General features: G+C 40.5%; 1 protein-coding gene across 1 annotated transcript in view; it reads right to left on the reverse strand.

Annotated features, from left to right (window-relative positions):
- PHLPP1 (PH domain and leucine rich repeat protein phosphatase 1) overlaps positions 1-18936 on the reverse strand; it is a 205526-nt gene that overhangs the window by 19851 nt on the left and 166739 nt on the right. Inside the window, exons 11-12 of the mRNA XM_026496438.4 lie at positions 8055-8255; positions 5128-5290 (exon numbers count right to left, since the gene is read on the reverse strand). Coding sequence (XP_026352223.1) covers positions 5128-5290; positions 8055-8255 — 364 coding nt within the window. The remainder of the gene's footprint in view (positions 1-5127; positions 5291-8054; positions 8256-18936) is intronic.

Here is an 18936-nt window from a genome sequence, read left to right on the forward strand (position 1 = left end):
GAAAAAGTGAGATAACTCATAGTTGGAGGAACTCATGATTTAGAGGAAAATTACTGCTAATACGTTTAGCTAAGAGCAGAGGGAAATAATCAGTGCATTTTAAAGAGAATTGATCTAATTTATCATTTAAGTATAATTATCACCAGAGCTCCAATGTCTTTGTTATAATGTTTTCCTTACAAAACATTACTAAAGACATAGGCATAACCATTTTTAAAAAAGATTTATGTATTTGAGAGAGAGAGAGAGAGAGAGCACACAAATGGGAGGGGCAGAGGAAGAGGGAGAGAGAGAAAATCTCAAGCAGACTCTGCGCTGAGCAGGAAGCCCGACTTGGGGCTCAATCCCACGACCCTGAGATCATGACCTGAGCTGAAACCAAGAGTTGGACACTCAACTGACTGAGCCCCCCAGGTGCCCCAGGCACATCAATTTTCACAGTGGTGTGTGTTATATTATCTGCTCGGTAACCGCCTGTGCTGTCCTCAAACAGCAACTTCATCTCCTAGCTCTGAGTGACTCTGCAACCGCCTGCTTCATTCTTCAGAGCACAGCTCGCCCGCCACCTCAGCCATGCTGCCCGACAGCTCTGACAGGTGCAAAAGGGGGGCTCCCAATCACCTTTGCACTCCCTTGCCCTCCCAGGGTGAAAGCTGCTGATGTAATTATTCCTGTAATTATTCAGACACGTACATTGATTAAACTGCCCCACCTTTCATCAGGGAGTTGCAAAAGAAGACCTTTAATCTTGCATAAAGCCTCCTTCTCTATTACAAAATTTGTGATTTTTCTCTGAACAGGTTCACTAATTGTCATTATGAATTCATTAAGAAGCAAATAAACGCAAGCAGTCATCCAAAGAAACACTGATTGAGCACCTACGAAGTGGCAGACAATAAGCCAGACGTCAGGGACCTACAGAGATGGCACCACAGGCCCCACCCTGGGGAACTCCCAGGCCAGAGTGGGGAAGTAAACAGTACTACTGCCAGCTCCCAATCAACAACACGTGCAAGTGTGCATGGTTGCGACAGCAAAGGGGTCGTCACTGAGACCTCCGAGAGGGATTTCCAGGATGGGATTTTTGCGAGGAATCAAAGTTAAAGGTAATGTTAGGAAATCTCCTAAATAACTATGACTGACCCAGATTCCAGGACCATAACGACGACTGCTCCTGGTTTCTGGTTTTCAGACATGCAGTATAAATGCCTCGATAACCTTTTAAGTCTATGAGGTCAGCTACCTACCCGGCTAACACCTAACTCGTCGCTGATCTGTCTTCATTTGCATTACCCTGCTTTCCAAAGAATCCCTTTTCTTTCATTTGTTCTGACCCAGCCGTTTCCCCATGTTCTTTGTGTCTTTATCACCAAGCTGGTTCTCTCTCTCCCTCATTTCACCTTAGAAACAACAGCAAACAGAGTTTGATTCCAAGGGATAGTCAACCTCTGTAACCATTGTTCTCAACAGTGTGGCATATTAAAAATACTTCATACTTCATTGCCCAATGAAAATAACACAGATCCTAGAGATGAGTTCACTCACCTTATCTCGCTCGCTATGCAATAGTGCATTACTGCAGAGTATAATCTTCTGAAGATTTCAAACATTTTAAAAGATACTGTTCATCCAGTAATTAAAATCAAGATGCCACAGGAACATGTTAAATTTAAAAAAGAAGTTGCTGATATGGTGTTTAAACTACAAATTTCATTCACCATATGTGTCACACGTTTATCTACTTAAACGGCACTTCAAAAAAGGTTAGAATAAGTCACTAATCGGAAGTTACTCAACTAAGATCTCGGGAAACTGAGCACCATATTCATGGTCACTTTTGCTATTTGGATTCATTACTGAAATGTGGACTTCAGCTCAGGACCAGCCAAGCCAAGTCTGGCTCAAATGGTGACTCTGAGATCATGTCTTCTTCTCTAGCTCATCAAGAGTTGATCTATATCCAGAGGGAAACCTGTCTGTCTTAGAACCAGAATAGAACTTGCTCCAGGAATACAGGACTAGAAGTAGGAGAGGTTCGTTTGAAAGTGCTAACCATAGGAGAAGACAATAAAACTAAGGAACAAAAGTACTCTGACTTTGGGTCCACTTGGGCTCATCGGAAAATTCTGAAAATATACGTTTTCCTACTAATAACTTATATGACCTTCTTGCCCAAGTATAGAAATTGATGCCTGAGGATGAGCAGATCTCACTGAATGTACCAAAATGAGAAAAGGCCAGACCTAAATTTTATCCAAGATTAGAAGGTGCATATAGTTTCTGTTTTAAGGGTACATGAATAATGGTTTAATTTTTCAAGTTAAAAAAATATATTTGAGCACATGCATTTTAGTAGGGGAACTTGTTTACCCTTTTAAGTAATAATTGGCTTTGAAGCTTTGGTAACAAAGCTATGAATAAGCACTTTCCTTTAAAGTCTTAAAAGATGAGACTGCTTGGATAGAACAAGCTAGTTAAATATACTAGGGCCTCTCCCTCTTTAAATCATGTTCCTGCTCAGTTTTTATAATTGCAATGATCATAATACCTTTTATGAACTACTATACAATTACTTCACTTTATTTTCAACAAGCAATAGAAATATAATCTAGGGTTATTAACTCAATAATAAAATTTTAGTATAGGCTGAGTATTTCAACTTAGGACATTAAAAAACATGCTAATTTAGAGCTCAGTTTGCAGTGAAGATGCTCGTAGGTATTTTATCACTTGAGATACAGCAAGTCTTTTGACCAAGATTTTTCTTTTGGATGGTTTAAATGTGTGTAAATACTTACACTGCAATTTAAAAGATTCTCATATGAAAGAACACTGACATACCAATTCAGAGTTCTAAAACAACATAACTACTACTTTACCAGTGCTCTCTGCCCAGGGCTGGGAAATGTACATAAAGGATACCTGATGCTGTTCATCACCACTCCCACCCCCACCCCAGAGAAAACCCCCAACAACAAAATCTCTATCTATTGGTAATAGAAGAGCTGGATCAGAAAGACAGGACATGGGTTACACATCTGCCTGTGGCTCAGGACATGATCTCAGGGTCCTGGGATTGAGACCGCATCAGGCTCCTTGCTCAGTGGGGAGCCTACTTCTCCCTCTCCCTTGGCCTGCTGCTCCCCCTGCTTGTGCTCTCTCTCTGATAAATAAATGAATAATAATTAAGAAAAAGGACATTATTAACATACAGAAACTGCTAAGATATAATAGCTGGGATAACAAGAAAAAATCAAAGACCAAAAGAAAGAAAACCATTAAAAAAAGCAATACCAGAAGTAAAACTTTTAAAGGAGCTGTAAAGTCAGGTACAGACAGAAGTCAACAGAGGAAGACGTTCAACAGAAATAGAAGGCACTGACTTTAGAATCCAGGAAGCCAAGCAAGGGTCTAGGAGAGAATCCGTTTTCACAGAATGAGTCAGATTTTGCAAAATCTAGTCAAAACCTGAAACATTGAAATGTCTACCTGTATCTGTACTTTAAACCAGATACTTTAATAATAAAAAAAAAAAAAGCCTACTCGCCAATTTAGAGTTCTAGAACATTAAAAGCCAGGTACAGAAAGAAAGACCAGCAAATGGGAGGTTGGTCTGGAGACTCTTCCCTTCTTGTCCTGGGGTCCCACCGGGCACAGCACACAGTTTACTCGGCCCCCGTGTCTAGCACTGGGTGGCACGGGAGCCCTGGGACGCTCAGCTGCTACCCTGGTGCTAGAGGCAAAGACGTACTTGTTGAAGTAACAGATTTCCACATCTTGTTGGGCGTTGGCCAGAACAGTTGCCCCATATGATCAACAGCACAGCTGAAGCACATCGAGGCTGTGGTCCTTATAGCTACCCTCTACAGACTTCCGGCTACGCGCCACTCTTGTTTCAAACGTCCACACGGACGCCTTCCTTTCACCCTCATGGCAACGCCGTCAAGGAAGGACGATTCTTCCCCTCACTGTACAGCTGAGGGGACAGAGCAGTTACGGGACTTGTAGCTGGGCCTCAACTCCAGGTCCGTTTCCCTCCAGAGCCCTGCTCACAGCAAAACACATCGTGGACTACAGCGTGCACACGTGCACACACCTAGCAAGCGGCTTGCACATGCCAACAGCACGCAAACGCACAAGTACGGCTATGATGAAAGACTATGGTGCTACTTAGAGTGCCTTCAAATGTCTACACACTTTCTTAAATCTGATACAGTTCATACCAGAAAGTGCCTGAAAAATGAAGAGTGGCCAAGTAGGAGGACTTCTGTTCCTTTTAGGAGATTAGAATGTGCTCCAAGTCTGTAACCACGGAGTCATTTTTTATTAAGCACAAAACCGATGATCAGAAATGCTAAGGTGCCAATGAGAAAAATACATGCTATGTAAAGAACTTCTTACTTTTGCGCCCAAAATACACGAGTAAAAAGTTGTTAGATGGCTTTCGTTCTGGTGAACTGGTTTCATCCTGGGATCAGGAACTGCAGACAGTCTGCCACCAGTCTGCTGTCTTCGTGTATACAGAGCCCTTCATTATTCAGCACCCACTATCAAGTGGGAATAGTATCTGTTCGGCTAATTTCAGTACGTTGAAATGAACGTTTGGTGACAGTAATGCCACTGTATCTATCTTACACCAGGATTACACCGGGAATTGTTACTAATTGGGTGCTGGGGTGGTGGATGCTACTTAATTGGGGAGGTCTGGGGGCGAGTGTGCAGCGGTACTGTTAACTTTTTCAAACTGCTGTCAGACATTTGAGTAACATGCGCTTCAAGCCTCATAACCACCCTGGAAATAAGGAGGACGAGTATTGTTAGACAGATGGGAAAGAGTTAGGTGACTCTATGGTTAACCTTAATTCACAGAACTAGTTATGGACAGAGCCCAGTGTATGATTTCTCCCAATTCCTAATCCAGTGTCTTTTTATTTATTCTTCTTGTTGTGTGTGTTTTTCCTCCCCCGTCTGTTGACTTGACAGTGTAGTCCAGTAGTTAGGATGGGGCAAGGATGACCGAGAGCCTTCAATCCAACAAAGGTGCAAACATCCTGAACTGACGAACTGGAGAAAAGCAATTCTCTTTTCTGACCTGCAGCTTGGAGTTTATGGGATCAAACCACATACCTTGATTTCTGGGAGCTGCATGACCTCAGGAAAGACTTCGATGCAATTAGAATGAGCAATCATGGTGTGCATACGCCGGCAATTCATGACGGTCGTCGGGACGGCCTTCAGTTTATTCCCACTGATGTCAATTTCTTCAAGTTCCTCCAGTTTTGCCATTTTACTAAAAAAGAGAAATCCAAGGGAGAGGAGGTCAAAAAATAATCACAAGGCAATTTAAGAAGAAAATTAATACATGATGAGAATAAAAAGGGAATTTACTATGAGTCTAAAGATTCTTTAAAGACTGACTTGTATAACATACACTGTGGTGTTAACTACCCTGGAATTAAAAACAAAGATTCACTTGTAATAACCATTTTAACAAACAGGACCATTTTTCACTACTGTTTTTGAGTATCCAAGTATTTTAACACCTCCTTTCCTACTACAAAACAAAAACTACTACCCTCAAATCTTCAAATTAAGCAAAAACAGAAAAATGGATGTCCCTTTCCTCTTAAAACTCTATGAATCAAGTTATCCTGGCAACAATCACTACGCTACATCACTTAGTCTGAACTCCAATAAAAATCCTACTCAAAGTGGGTCAAAAGTTAGCATTAGTCCAATGTAAGTGCTTTCAAAGAGCTCAGAGAGAATGATTTCTTTGTATTGGCACTGAGAACTCAAGGGGACGTAGAGGAGAACGGGGCTCTAGGTCATATGAAGATACGCTTTCTCCTAAAACCCTACTCCCCAAATTCCTCTGACATCCTTCGTGATGATAAGGTGGTGGGGAGTATCATCTGGATCATCTCTCGACCTTCTGGCGGTGCCCAAATTCAAACCATACCCAAAAGAAATTTCTCTCACCTCCTGCTAAGCATCTACAAAAGTGGACTGTCTCTAACCTTACCTTACTAGCATGTCGTAATATATTGAATACTTTTGTTTAAGAATGTCTTTTATCGTTCAACCTTAACCTATAGTTGATCATCATCATCATACTAAGTAATAATTACAGTAACTGAACAAAGGAAATTTCAGAGTTAGGGTTTCTTGCCTTTTCTGTAAATCTGGAGGAGAAAACCTTCTGCCCCTATAATCCTGTAATAGCATCTACCACCCCTCTGACTCTTTTTCTACCCCTGCTGATCCTGGACTTCAAAAAGTGCAGGATTCCTGGTGAGTGTAACTCAAACTTATAATCTGAATCATTCAGTTTACAACTGTCGATATCTCCTCTGTTTGTTATGGCTGCACGGGTCATAATACACCTTTAAAAAATTTAGCAAGAAATCCTTTTATTACTTTTCTTTCTGTCATCTCTCAAATAAAAAGATTATCTTATTTGCTTGCTTATCCTGAAAATAAATATATGCTGAAGATACAAAAAGAACTAAATTTTCATCACGGCATTGAGATGCACTACCAGCACTGTGCATGTGGACTGTGATGTAATCCAGCTCCGACCACCAGAATTTGTAAGACTATTACTTTTTGGAAAGAAATACGGAGAAATCAGTGGGTAACGGGGCATGAAAAATGACCGGAAGTATAGAAATCAGGCCCAAGAAAGAAAAAGAAGTTTCCATCCGTCAACAGACAAAGAAGGTGGTCAACGGACAAGACCGCGGGAGCACGTTCAGTTCAGCAACCATCTGTGGAGTGTCTACCCGCCAGTGCACACCTCACAGGACACGTGGGCCTGATGGAGACAAATCACAGTCCTGACTCTTAAGGAACTCGGGGTCTTTACGGGAGTTCCTGTGCCACATCACAATCCCCAGGAAGATAGAAATTATAGCAGAATGGATTTTTGAGGTGCATAAAAAAATTCTCTGTATTTAGGCTGATTACAACCGGCATGGGCCATTGGGGGATACCGTCACTCAAAATTTGAGTTGATGATCATTTCTCCTGCAAGGCTTATTCACCGTCTCAGGACCATGAGTCCTTTCAGAGAAATTATTGTTATGTGTTGACCATGTTTTCTTCCAAGAAATATCATCTCCTCATCCCAAAGTAAAATACTATGTACACAGTAAAAGTACATAGAAGTAAAGTACACAGAAAAAAAGGTTTAATCATTAACATCAAATGAGAGGAAAAAATAAAGAAATAAAGATATACAACAACAAAACAGAGCAATACTTTAAGTCAAGGCATATTTGCAATGCATAGTAAGGTTTCAATAGATTCGTAGCCTTGATGGCAGTGGAGGGAAGCTGTGCCAGTATTTTGCTTTGTCCCAGTGCTGAGTTGTAGTTAGCCGCAGAATAGCAGAGGGGTTAGTGTTTGCTTCTTTGATGTGTGGGTGTGTGTTCCAAGTCCTAACTTGTTAGATGGACAAATGTCAATGACACGGAAGCAGAGTAAATCCTCCCAGGCTCAGTGTGGGGATTCAGTCAAATTAGATACAACACCACTGCCCCCCAAATTAGAAGTTCACATTACAACAGAATTAAAAATGGAATATTCTGAGAGCCATAAATTATTTATAATGCCACAGGGTTTCTGTGGTTGCACAGACCACCACTGCTTTTTACACCACAGCACAAATATAAAAACCGGTTGCTAATTAAGAACCATCAGGTATCCTAGTTTATGTTCTAATTACCACACACCATATTAGGGTAATTTTTAAAAAATGATTTGGTTAAAAAGAACCAGAAGAAAAAACATGCCCATGAAATGACATACCTTATTTTCAAAATCACAAGTAACACTGTAGTGTTTGGGTCTTGGGATAATTCATATTAGAAAAACTAACACATTTTAGGGAAATGTTAATCGTGGCTTAGATGAAAGACAACTGTGAACAAGGGCCAGGAGGCATAAGGTTTACATTATCTGGGAAATAAACATTTTGTCTTTTGCTTTTCCATCTATGAATCCATTTTCAGAAATGCAATGAAGAACATTACTCTGTGATCCTCTTTTACCTTGCTGGAAAACTTTGAAGTCGGTTGTAGGCCATGTGAAGGATCTTTAGATGGGGATGTCCTGTTAACAAGGGCACACATTTATCTGTGAGGTTGTTATTTGTCAAATACAACTCCTGTAAGATGCTGTTCGTCTCTTCAGAAAGAGTGGCTGGAGGAAGGGTTTCCAGTTTGTTTGCAGATGCATTCAGGAATCTCAGGCTACAATGACAAAATGCAACAAAATCCCACTGATAAGCCAGAGGTCTAGTCCAGAATCCTCAACAAATCTAGAATTTTTCTGAATGATACCTGGAATGTTAGAAACTGGATTTAGAAACATGAATTTAAAAGTAGGCCCTGGCTTTACTAGCAGGCATAGGGATACATGACTCCACTATCTCTGAGGAATACAGTACCTATATGTGTTAAATACAGAAAGATAAAAATTAATTTTTCTGGAAGCACAGAGGTGAGAGAAGTGATTAATTTTATAGCTGGTAGGGAGTGGAAGGGAAAGTGATAAGCTGATTAATATTCTGTCTTAAGGAAGAGAAAACAATTGCCTATTTTTAAATAAAAGAGCCTTTAGAGTAATAAACAATTAGACATTAGACATCACAATACAACAAAATCACATAGCAACTAAGTCCTTTTCAGTATGGCACCCAAACCACGTTTCTCTGACATGTACTCACAACTGCAGGTGACACTTCGCTCTGTATTGAAACAACAGACAACTGTAAAGCAGCAAGATGAAAAACTGTAACCACACACATCAACCGCAGGATGCTCACAAACAGAAGAGAGTGAAAGGAGCGCTACCAGAGGATTCGCTGCATGAGTCCATAATTATCAAATTCAAAGTCGGGCAAAACTAATGTATGGGGCGCCTGGGTGGCTCTGTCGGTTAAGCGCCAACTCTTGACTTTGGCTCAGGTCATGATCTCAGGGTCATGGGATTGAGCCCTGCTTTGGGCTCCATGCTCAGTGGGGAGTCTGCTTGAGTTTCTCTCCCTCTGCCCCTCCCCCGCCCCATGCTCTCTAAAATAAACAAATCTTTAAAACAAACAACACAACTAATGCATGCTACCAGAAGTAGGGAAGGGAAGTAGTATCTGGGAGAGGGCTTCTAATTTTTCTGATGCAATGTTTTGGTTCTTGATCTGGGTGCTGGTTACACAAGCATGTTCACTTAATTCATCAAGTGCTACACTTACGATCTGACCCCTTTTCTGTATTTATATTATACTTCAATAAGATTTACATTAAAATAAACAAACAAGGTATATATGCTACCAGTTATCCCAATGACAGAATGAAAATGGCTAAAATACGAAGAATGTTTTGACACCCTAGCCAACTAAAATCACGTAATCCTTCCACAGTCATTGTGAAACACAGATAAACGTAAAATGCAAAGTTGGAGAACTGAAACAGAATCCTTGCTGTGATCAGGCTCCGTGTCACTGGAAAGAAAAGGGAAGGACAGAGCAGGTACTATGCATGGCTCGTGAATCACAGAGGTGACCCTCCAGCTTCACAACGGACCTTCACTGTGTGGGTTCCACTGTGAAGCTGGAGCACCCGGAACGTGGAGGGTGTTCTGCCCATCACACTCTCCACTGTGGTTACCAAGGTCAAAGCCACCTTGCCTCCCCACCTGGAAAAGCCTGTTAATGAACCACCTTTCTCTTGTTTCACAACCACCTGGATTTGAAACTTCCAGCATCCAATTCAGGACTACTTTGCCATATGTTAGGAAAAAGGAATAAAATCTTCCTTAAAAAGACTATGGAATATGAGGTTACAGTTATTTTTAACCCTGGACAAAAAAAGGGCTTTGTATACAGGAGTCATCACCAGGACTGTCATGCCAAGCTCTCAATCCACTAATCCTCCCCAATCTTGCAAACCCCCCACACACACTGACACACGCACTCCAATTCCACTACTTGTCTAAGGAAAAGCAGCTTCCCCAAAATAGAACATTTTCCATTAAAGAAACACGTATTCCGTTGACATTTAAAAAAAAAAAAAAAAAAGGAAGTTAGAAAGGGCTGTACAGACCATAAATAGTCATGGGAAATTATAGTCGTGTGTGCTACCCAGAAGAGAATAAAGGTCATTCATGCAGTTTCTGAAATGGTTTTGAACTAGGAAGGAAACCAATTTCAGCACCATAGGTCTTCAAAGTATTTTTACGAGTCTGTTTCGTCGGGTCCCATTTACATCACCTGACTTAAATTCCCTGTTAAGAATTTCTTCAGTGAAGAATTAGAACAAATCAAAATGTATTGCCCTGAAACATCATGGACTGGGGTTGGCTGGGAAACTGTATCACAATCGCATTAAAATAGAATTGTCTAGGCAATGTATGGTTATGGACGCAAGAAAGGAGATTTCATGGATATTTGCATATTTTCAGGCCAAAAAAGGAGGGAACGTTGTTTTGAAAGGAAAAAAGACTGACTAGTGGACGCTCACCTAGAAAGCTGCCAAAGGGACTTTGAAAACCCCTCACAACATCTGAATGAAGAGAAGAAGGTGATTTCCAAAGAGACTTGTCCTCTCATCTTGTTGAAATTTGCTGTGCTGAAGGAGCTATATATTCTTTGGTGGGAATTAAGAGGGGAAAAAAATCCCACATCCTACCCCTCCAGGAAATGAAACTAAGTTGAAACTACATGGGCTGGTTCCAAAGGATTTGATTTGAACTGAAAGGGCCTGATTGAATCATCTTGTTCGTTAACGGTCAGAGAGCAGACAATCGGGCTAAAAAGATTTTTGATTATAATGGTCTCAGGAAAATTCAGTTCAAAGACCATCCTCTTAAACACTTGTCCCCCAACCTCACAATGTTTCAGCAGGAGACAAATTAGACTGGTTTAATGGTCTAGGTGCTGCATTTCCACCAGAATGAGCAACTACTTTAATTTTGCAAAATTTCTCCAGTTCGGTTAACAGTTTAACTCAAAAAACAGGGGTATGTAACCACACCCCCTGCTTTCAAAACCTCCAAAAATTCCTAATGCACTGAGTCTGGTCTCAACTCAAGATGATGTGATAACCTCCTTAAGCCTCTCCCTTATAGATTTTTGTGATAACTGCATAAAAGATAAAAGACTGGTTCACGCGCCAAGAAATGTTTCATCCGTATAATCCTCTTCACTAGGCAACTCTCCTCTGCTAAGTAGAGAAAAAGCAGTCACATATGACTGCTTTCCATTCATCTGTAAGGTGCTATGTAGAGACCACATCTCTTTCCTATTTTCTATTTCACTTGGTTCTCCCATCATCACAGAGATGCCCCCTCATATTTCACCGAAGACAGAAACGCAAGCTGAGAAAAGTCAAATTACTTGGCAATTACTAAACAGTAATTAATGACAGAGTCAGAAATAAAACCCAGACCTCATTAATCTTAAAAGTCCATGATTCCCTAACACATCTCTCCAAAATTCAAATGTTAAAGAACAGTAATAATAAAATATTTTCCTGAGGACATTTTCATAGGCCCTTCTCTCCAAAAATGCTGGAAGTCAAGTAGGGCACCTGCTGGGTAGCGTGAAGACCACATGTGCAGAGTACTTTAAACTCCATTCTTAAGATAACTTAGTACTCAAAAACTTTTCTTAGCAGAAAGTACAAAAGTTGCAGAGAAAAAACTCATGTACAGCTCCTGCCCTAAAGCCTTTGGAAAGCTGCCCACAGCAGCAGGGAGACAAATCCACTTCCTGAGCCCTGAGCAATTGCTCTGTTCTTCCCTGGCACATTCTGTCCATCTGCTCTGGCTCACCTAGGTTTTTTTGTTTTGTTTTGGTTTGTTTGCTTTTTAGTAATTTCCAGCACACCCTTAAATTTTACAGCCAACTTCTGTCATTGAAACAAAGTGCAGGGTTTGGTATCAAGACAGATTTACCTATTTGTAAGTATACCAGGCATTCTGCATTTTAAAAAAATTATTTAGAGAGAGAGCGAGCGTACAAGCAGAGGGAGGGGCAGAGGCTGAGGGAGACAGACTCTCAGACAGACTCTGGGCTGAGTGCAGAGCCCAACACAGGGCTCAATCTGACGACCCTGAGATCATGACCTGAGCCAAAACCAAGAGTTGGATGCTTAAAGGACTGAGCCCCCCAGGCCCCCCGGCATTCTGCATTTTAATAATTTTTCTGGACATCAGTAGTGGGACTTGTATTCTATTAAAAATGCAAAAGGTTAAGATTCCAAGCCCAGGAAAACTCTTCTACTTTTAGACAAAGCCTTGCTTTCTGGCCCCCAGTGTCCAGAACTGTGAAACACTCTCAATTCCTTAACATCTGTCCAAACAGAACAATACTTTTAACAAGGCTGATAGCTTTTAAGGGAAGGGCTTTCAAACGTTTGATAGTAAACAAGAGTAAAACTACATTTTACATCACCACCCAGTACAGATGCAACACACACACGTACAAGTAAAAGTCTCACAGAAGAACCTGGGTGGCTCAGTCGGTTAAGTGTCTGACTCTTGATTTCGGCTCAGGTCACGATCTCAGAGTTGTGGAATGGAGCCCCGTGTCGGGCTCTGCACTCAGCCCAGAGTGTGCTTGTCCCTCTCCCTCTGTTCCTCCCCCTGCTTGCTATCTCTAAAATAAATAAATAAAATCTTAGGGTGCCTGGGTGGCACAGTTGGTTAAATACCCGACTCTTGGTTTTGGCTCAGGTCATGATCTCAAGGTCGTGAGACTGAGCCCCGTGTTGGGCTCTGCACTTAGCCCAGAGTCTGCTTAAGATTCTCTCTCTCTGCCTCTCTTCCTCGTGCTGTCTCTAAAATAAATAAATATTTTTAAGGTAAATAAAATCTCTTAAAAAAAGTAAAAAAAAGTTTCACAATTACTACTTAACCTGACTCTATCTTACAATATTTTCTATCCTACTTAATTTTTTCAAGTGCTGGTAGAAACCCATTACATTAATGTTATACCCCACTATCAATTTGAAAAAAGAACACAATTATTAATTGTCTAGCAACACCACCTAATAGTGGGGATTCCACCAAATGAAGAAAAAGTGCATACAGTCTAACAGAATTATTATTTTGGAAGGTATGAAAATCTGGCAGGCTACAGGGCTATCAGGTAAAGGAACAAAAATTATACAGATGAAAGAACTGTTGAATAAGAACACAGAAAGAATTAGTTTTAAAAATTAAGTACAATTAATTAAGGATTAATTTAACATTTATACTACAAATTAATCTACAGACCTTATCCCAATTTCAACAATTATACCACTGATGTCCCCTCTATCTGGTCCAGGATCCAACCCAGGATCCCATGTTGTTATCATGCCTTAGCCTCCTTTAGTCAGTCTTATTTGTCTTAAACAACTTTAACACTTTTGAAAAGTACTTGACAATTATTTTGTAGACTATCTCTCAATTTAGATTTGTTTGATGTTTTATCATTAGAATAATGTGGTGCATTTTGGGCAAAAATACAGAGAAGTGATATTGTGCCCTCCTATCAGAAGGTAAATGATTCTCAACTTCAACGCCTGGATATTTTTATTAAGTAGGTCAGGGTAAGGCTTCAAAACTCTGTGGAATTAAGGATTCTGATGATTGGCCATACTGAGTCAGTAGAACAGAGATAAGGGCCAGAAATCTGCATGTTTAATATGTACCCCAGGGCATCGTGAAGACACACTTCGAGAAACACTGTAATTTATTCTCAAAATATCAGAACTTCACAAGTTAGCTCTCTTCACTTAAACAAAATAGTGTAGGCAACTTAGCTCTTAAAAATGCCAGAAATATCCGTCTTTGCCAAAAGGCACCAGTTGTCATGGTCAATTGATCACGCTCTCCAAATTCTCTGTTCCCGTTTAGTCCCCTTGATATTTACACATGTACTGAGTCACTAAAACTTATGGTCTGTAATATGACTAATACTCAGGGGATATTTAATAATTACCATGTATTTCATTTGCACATACACTCTCCCCACTCCCACCCCTGAAAGCACTTTGTACTGCTCTAACCAGGGATAAAAACACCCTAATGTCCACCGACAACAGGAATCTACAACGTTCCTTTAAAGGGTCAGCTGCGGCTTTGTTAATTAGACCGGCCTCCTACAGGAGCAGCTCTCCCTCCATCAAAGGAGCGTGCATCTGTGAGATGGGCCAGGAGGGGGCCCTCACCAAGACTTCACGAATAGAAGGGTGGCCATACCTCATCCATCTGCTGCTGCTTCGGAGACCCCGGGTGACTACCTACCCCGCCCTGCCCATCTGTTGATAAAAACTGATTATCTGAAACTCCTGGGGGCTCCCATCAAGAAGATTTTCCACTCTAAGCAAAAAGAGCTAAGATGAGAGATCTAGGACAGTGAGATCTTGATTAGAATATTGCTGGTTCACCCCACAGAACCAAATCCCACCCTCATCACAAGACACAAAATCACAGTCAACTTCTTGGCAACACACGGTCCATCACATCTCACATCTGTCTACAGTTTTTGAGCTGCCAGTGAAAAGCAAGTGAAAATAAACAAAACTCAAAGATGAATACAGAGAGTAAACTCGTAAGCTAACATTGCCAGTTCAAGCCCTAAGAATTTTAATAAAATTGGTCTAAAGTTTTCATAGGAAGAGAAAGACATTACTAAAAGTCATCGAACTTAAAGCAGGTTCCCTTCTCTCGTTTGGTTACCAAATACCTTCTACCACCAGGTAAGGAAGATTAATATACACCACTCTAAAGCTGTAGTACTTAACAGACAGTATCATGTAATTAAAACCATGACATTGGTTTTAGCAGGCAGGATCCAGAGCTAAAGAAAAACTCACAAAAAGAGAGTCAAAGTTCAGTCTTTTGCTCTGTGTCCAATGACGCATGTTTTTCTGACAGTTCTCTTAAAGCTTCCAAGCACAAGTTCTACTTAGAGCACGAGCTAAACCATTTATAACTTATGAAGACTTGTATTCAGGCCCTCTCCTCAGTTATACAACCAAACACAGAACTGGCAACAGTAATTTAATACCACAAAAGAAAGAAAGAAACGAGAAGCATCTATATTTTTTTAAGATTTGTATTTTGGAGCAAACTGAATGGAAGGAGGACCGAAGCAAAGTTTCATTACTGCCTGAAGCTATTTACCAAACAAACAGTTCTGTATTATCCAACAGCAAAGCGCTGTTCTTCACGCCAGGAGACTAAATTAAAACCAACCATATCATTTCCCCTCTTTTTTACCCTCTAAAACCCACCTTTTATTATGGTTTATGGTGTAATTATTTTAAAGTCTGCATTAGACTGTGAGCCCCTTGAGGGTAATACGATGTCACTTTCAATGCCCTGGGGCACCCAGCACAGTGACTTCAATGTCCTGGGTCATCAAGATGTTGGCCTGGACCATGCAAACTAGAATAAATCCCAACTGAACCCACCTGCAAGAAGCTTGTCGCAGAGATTTTGTCCCCAAAACCCTGTTCCATGTTTGGAACTTCATGTTTTCTGGGTTGAGCTGCTCCCACAACTGTCAGTTTTGGTTTTTTCCTTCCCCCAAAACTCATCAAACCAAATACACAATATCATACAATTTTTTAAAAATTTAGATAGAGGGACACCTGGGTGGCTCAATCAGTTAAGCGCTGACTCTTGATTTCAGATCAGGTTGTGAGACTGAACCCCACGATGGACTCAGGTCAGGCTCCGCACTGAACGCTGAGTTTCTTCAGATTCTCCCCCGCTACCCCGCTTGTGTGCACACTCAATAAAATAAAATAAAATAAAATAAAATAAAATAAAATAAAATAAAATAAAATAAAATAAAATATAAATAAATAAAATTTAGGTAGATTAAACCTCCATTATTTAGGTTCTGGAAAGGGGATAAGTAGAAGGATTAACCATTTGCGAAGCAGTAAATAGTTCAGTGAGAATCATCAAATGTTCTGTGTTTCTTGTCTTCCAACAAGGGCAGTAATACAAGAATGTCGTACAGAAAAGCACTCATCAACTTTGTACTATCTCTTTTATAACCTATCTGCCTGAGAGGACCAAAACTCTTAACTCTTCTTCTGACTCAGAGTCATGACTAATAACACACGATGCTGAGAGGTGGCTACTCTGGTGGTTGGAAAACAAGAGCACTGAAATACGCCTTCTTGAAAAAGTTCATTTCAGCCTTTTTTGGTCATTTGCTTTTCTCTCATAAAATAAAGGAGGATGCTGGCTCCTTGTCATTGGCCTGGCCTCCTACTCGGGACTTTCCTGTGCCACAGTTACATTTCACATGGCCTGTCCCCTCCCAAGACCCACAGAGGCTGGCGAGTCCCCCCACCACAGCTCCTATTTTCCAAAATGCAGTCTCTGGACAGACTAGATCAGACCATGGGAATCACCGCCTAACCGCCTTCAGCTGACACCGTTCGCGCAGCTTCTCCTCTCCATGACAGCAGTGTCCTCTTTCAGTGGCTCCATTCGGGTCCCTAATTTTCCACGTTGTTACTAGAAATATTCCAGTTCACACAATCCTTCTACTTCCAAATTACAGATTCCATTTGGGAACTGTCCAGAATATGCAAACTGGGAAACGGAGATTCCCAGTGAGCTGCACTGGGTCACAAAGTCCACAGTAAGGAGGATCACCTGTGGGGGAATCGGAATCACAGCTGCCCCACCAAATTCTTTCCCGAACACGAAAACACAGTCTCCTCGACTCCACTTATGAGCTCCTCCCCGGGGACATGTTTTCAGATCTGCCCCAGCACCAAGGAGATTCACTGACTGCTTATGGGCTGCTTCTAAAGAATTAAAAATATACAGAACTGTCCTTTTAAAAAATGAATAAAGACTCACTATCTATCTATTGGAGAGTTCCAGTGCTATTTAATCTACTGTATTAGCCACAAGCTTATCAGACGTGGCCAGATTCAGAACTGGTTTTAGCTCGGACTCCTAAATCGGATTCTATCTATTTACTTGTTTCTGTAGATTCAGTGTAGACGCCAGGAGAACAAGTAGATTCTCATGATAAAACCGCACCCAAGTTTTGCCTAGTTAGCCTTATGAAAGAAAACACAAGGTTGCAACATCACTCAGAATTCTGCACAGGGGAAGCGATGAAATCCTACAGTATTCATGACAACAAAAAGCACGTGTCTATAGCTACCCATATGCTGTGCACTGTGCTGCTGACCCTTGAAAAACACGGCTTTGCACTGCATGGATCATATTTGATTTTTCTTTGTTTTTTTTTTAATACAGTATAGTGCTATGTACATATTTTCTCTTACGATTTTAACACTTCTTTTCTCTAGCTTACTTTACCATAAGAATACAGTATATAATACATTATAATATACAAAATATTTGCTAACCGATTATTTATATTATTGGTAATGCTTCCGGTCAACAGGTTATTAGTAGTTAAATTGGGGGGGGGGTGCAAAAGTTATACACAGATTTCTGACTGTGCGGGGGTTGGCGCCCCAACCCCCACGTTGTTCAAGGCTCAACAGTATTTTGATACGAAAGCAGAAGTAAGAACAATTCTTTTTTTTTTTTTTTTTTTTTTTTTATTTATTTATGTGACAGAGAGACAGCCAGCGAGAGAGGGAACACAGCAGGGGAGTGAGAGAGAGGAAGAAGCAGGCTCCCAGCGGAGGAGCCCGATGTGGGACTCGATCCCGGAACGCCGGGATCACGCCCTGAGCCGAAGGCAGACGCTTTTAACGACTGCGCTACCCAGGCGCCCCCTAAGAACAATTCTTTAAATGATCTTGAAACATTGCTCTTTTTTGTCAGGAAGTATATAGCACTGGTCAATTACAATTTAACAATCCCATTTTCTCACAATTCCATTACTTCTCTATAACTATTCCAGTTAGGAATTCATTGTAACTTACGTCAAGTACAAAGAATAAATGTTTTTGAAAATGAGGAAAAAAAGAACAAAAGGAAAAGGAAGGGAAAACTACAAATGTTCTCTATCCTAATCTGGGCAATAATTATAAGGACATATATGTAAAAATTCATTGAGCAGTATGCTTAAGAGTTGTACAGTTTTTTGACTTTAAGCTATATTTTGATTAAGAAGGTTTTTTTGTTTTTTTTTAAAAAGGACATAAAGGGAAAAAAAAAATGAAAATCCAAGAGTGGAGGTAGTATTTAAAATTCCTTAAATTTTCTTTTGTTCATTAAATAAATATTTGTTGAGCACCTGGCTTTATTCCAGACACGCTGCAAAAGGTGGAAGATAACACTATAATTAAGACACAGTCACTGGACACAGCGTTCATAATCTAATAATGGGGACAGACAGGGAAACAAGAAATTATAATACAGCGTGTGAAGAGTATCACGACAGGAATAAGCACAGGGAGCTTGGTACACAAGGTCAGGTGTCTAATTCACTTTAGGAAAGCAGAGTTCTTTTCACCGATGAAAAATCACACATGCTGAAACAAATCTCAAATTTATATTTTAAGGCAGAAAGACCCCTCATTGTTTTCTTCTGTAAGAGAACCACAAAGTTAAACTTTACTTTTCTGTCTCATGCGGTATACTAAAGGTTAAATCCTTCATATCATCTCTCAAGTTCTGGCCACTCACTAACAATAAATATTAGCAGAGGTCAAAATGACACAGGCCATCAGGCTGTGAGCATTTTCGTACGAGGCACAGGGGCCCTGAAGCAAACAAGATGTTCCAACGTAAGGTAACACTCAGGGAACCTACAGCTTTCTCTTTTAAGGGAAGTTCTGCGTGTGGCAACTCTCCACAGAAAAGAGATTTCACTGAATGTTTAAACTAACCTCCTCCTCAAATCAAAACAATGTCTTAGTGACACAAGCTATTCAGAAAAAGGGGGTTCTAAAGAAAATAATTTAAATACAAAGGGAAAACTGCGGTAAA

Source organism: Ursus arctos, unplaced genomic scaffold (assembly GCF_023065955.2).
Source record: "Ursus arctos isolate Adak ecotype North America unplaced genomic scaffold, UrsArc2.0 scaffold_17, whole genome shotgun sequence".
NCBI lineage: Eukaryota > Metazoa > Chordata > Mammalia > Carnivora > Ursidae > Ursus > Ursus arctos.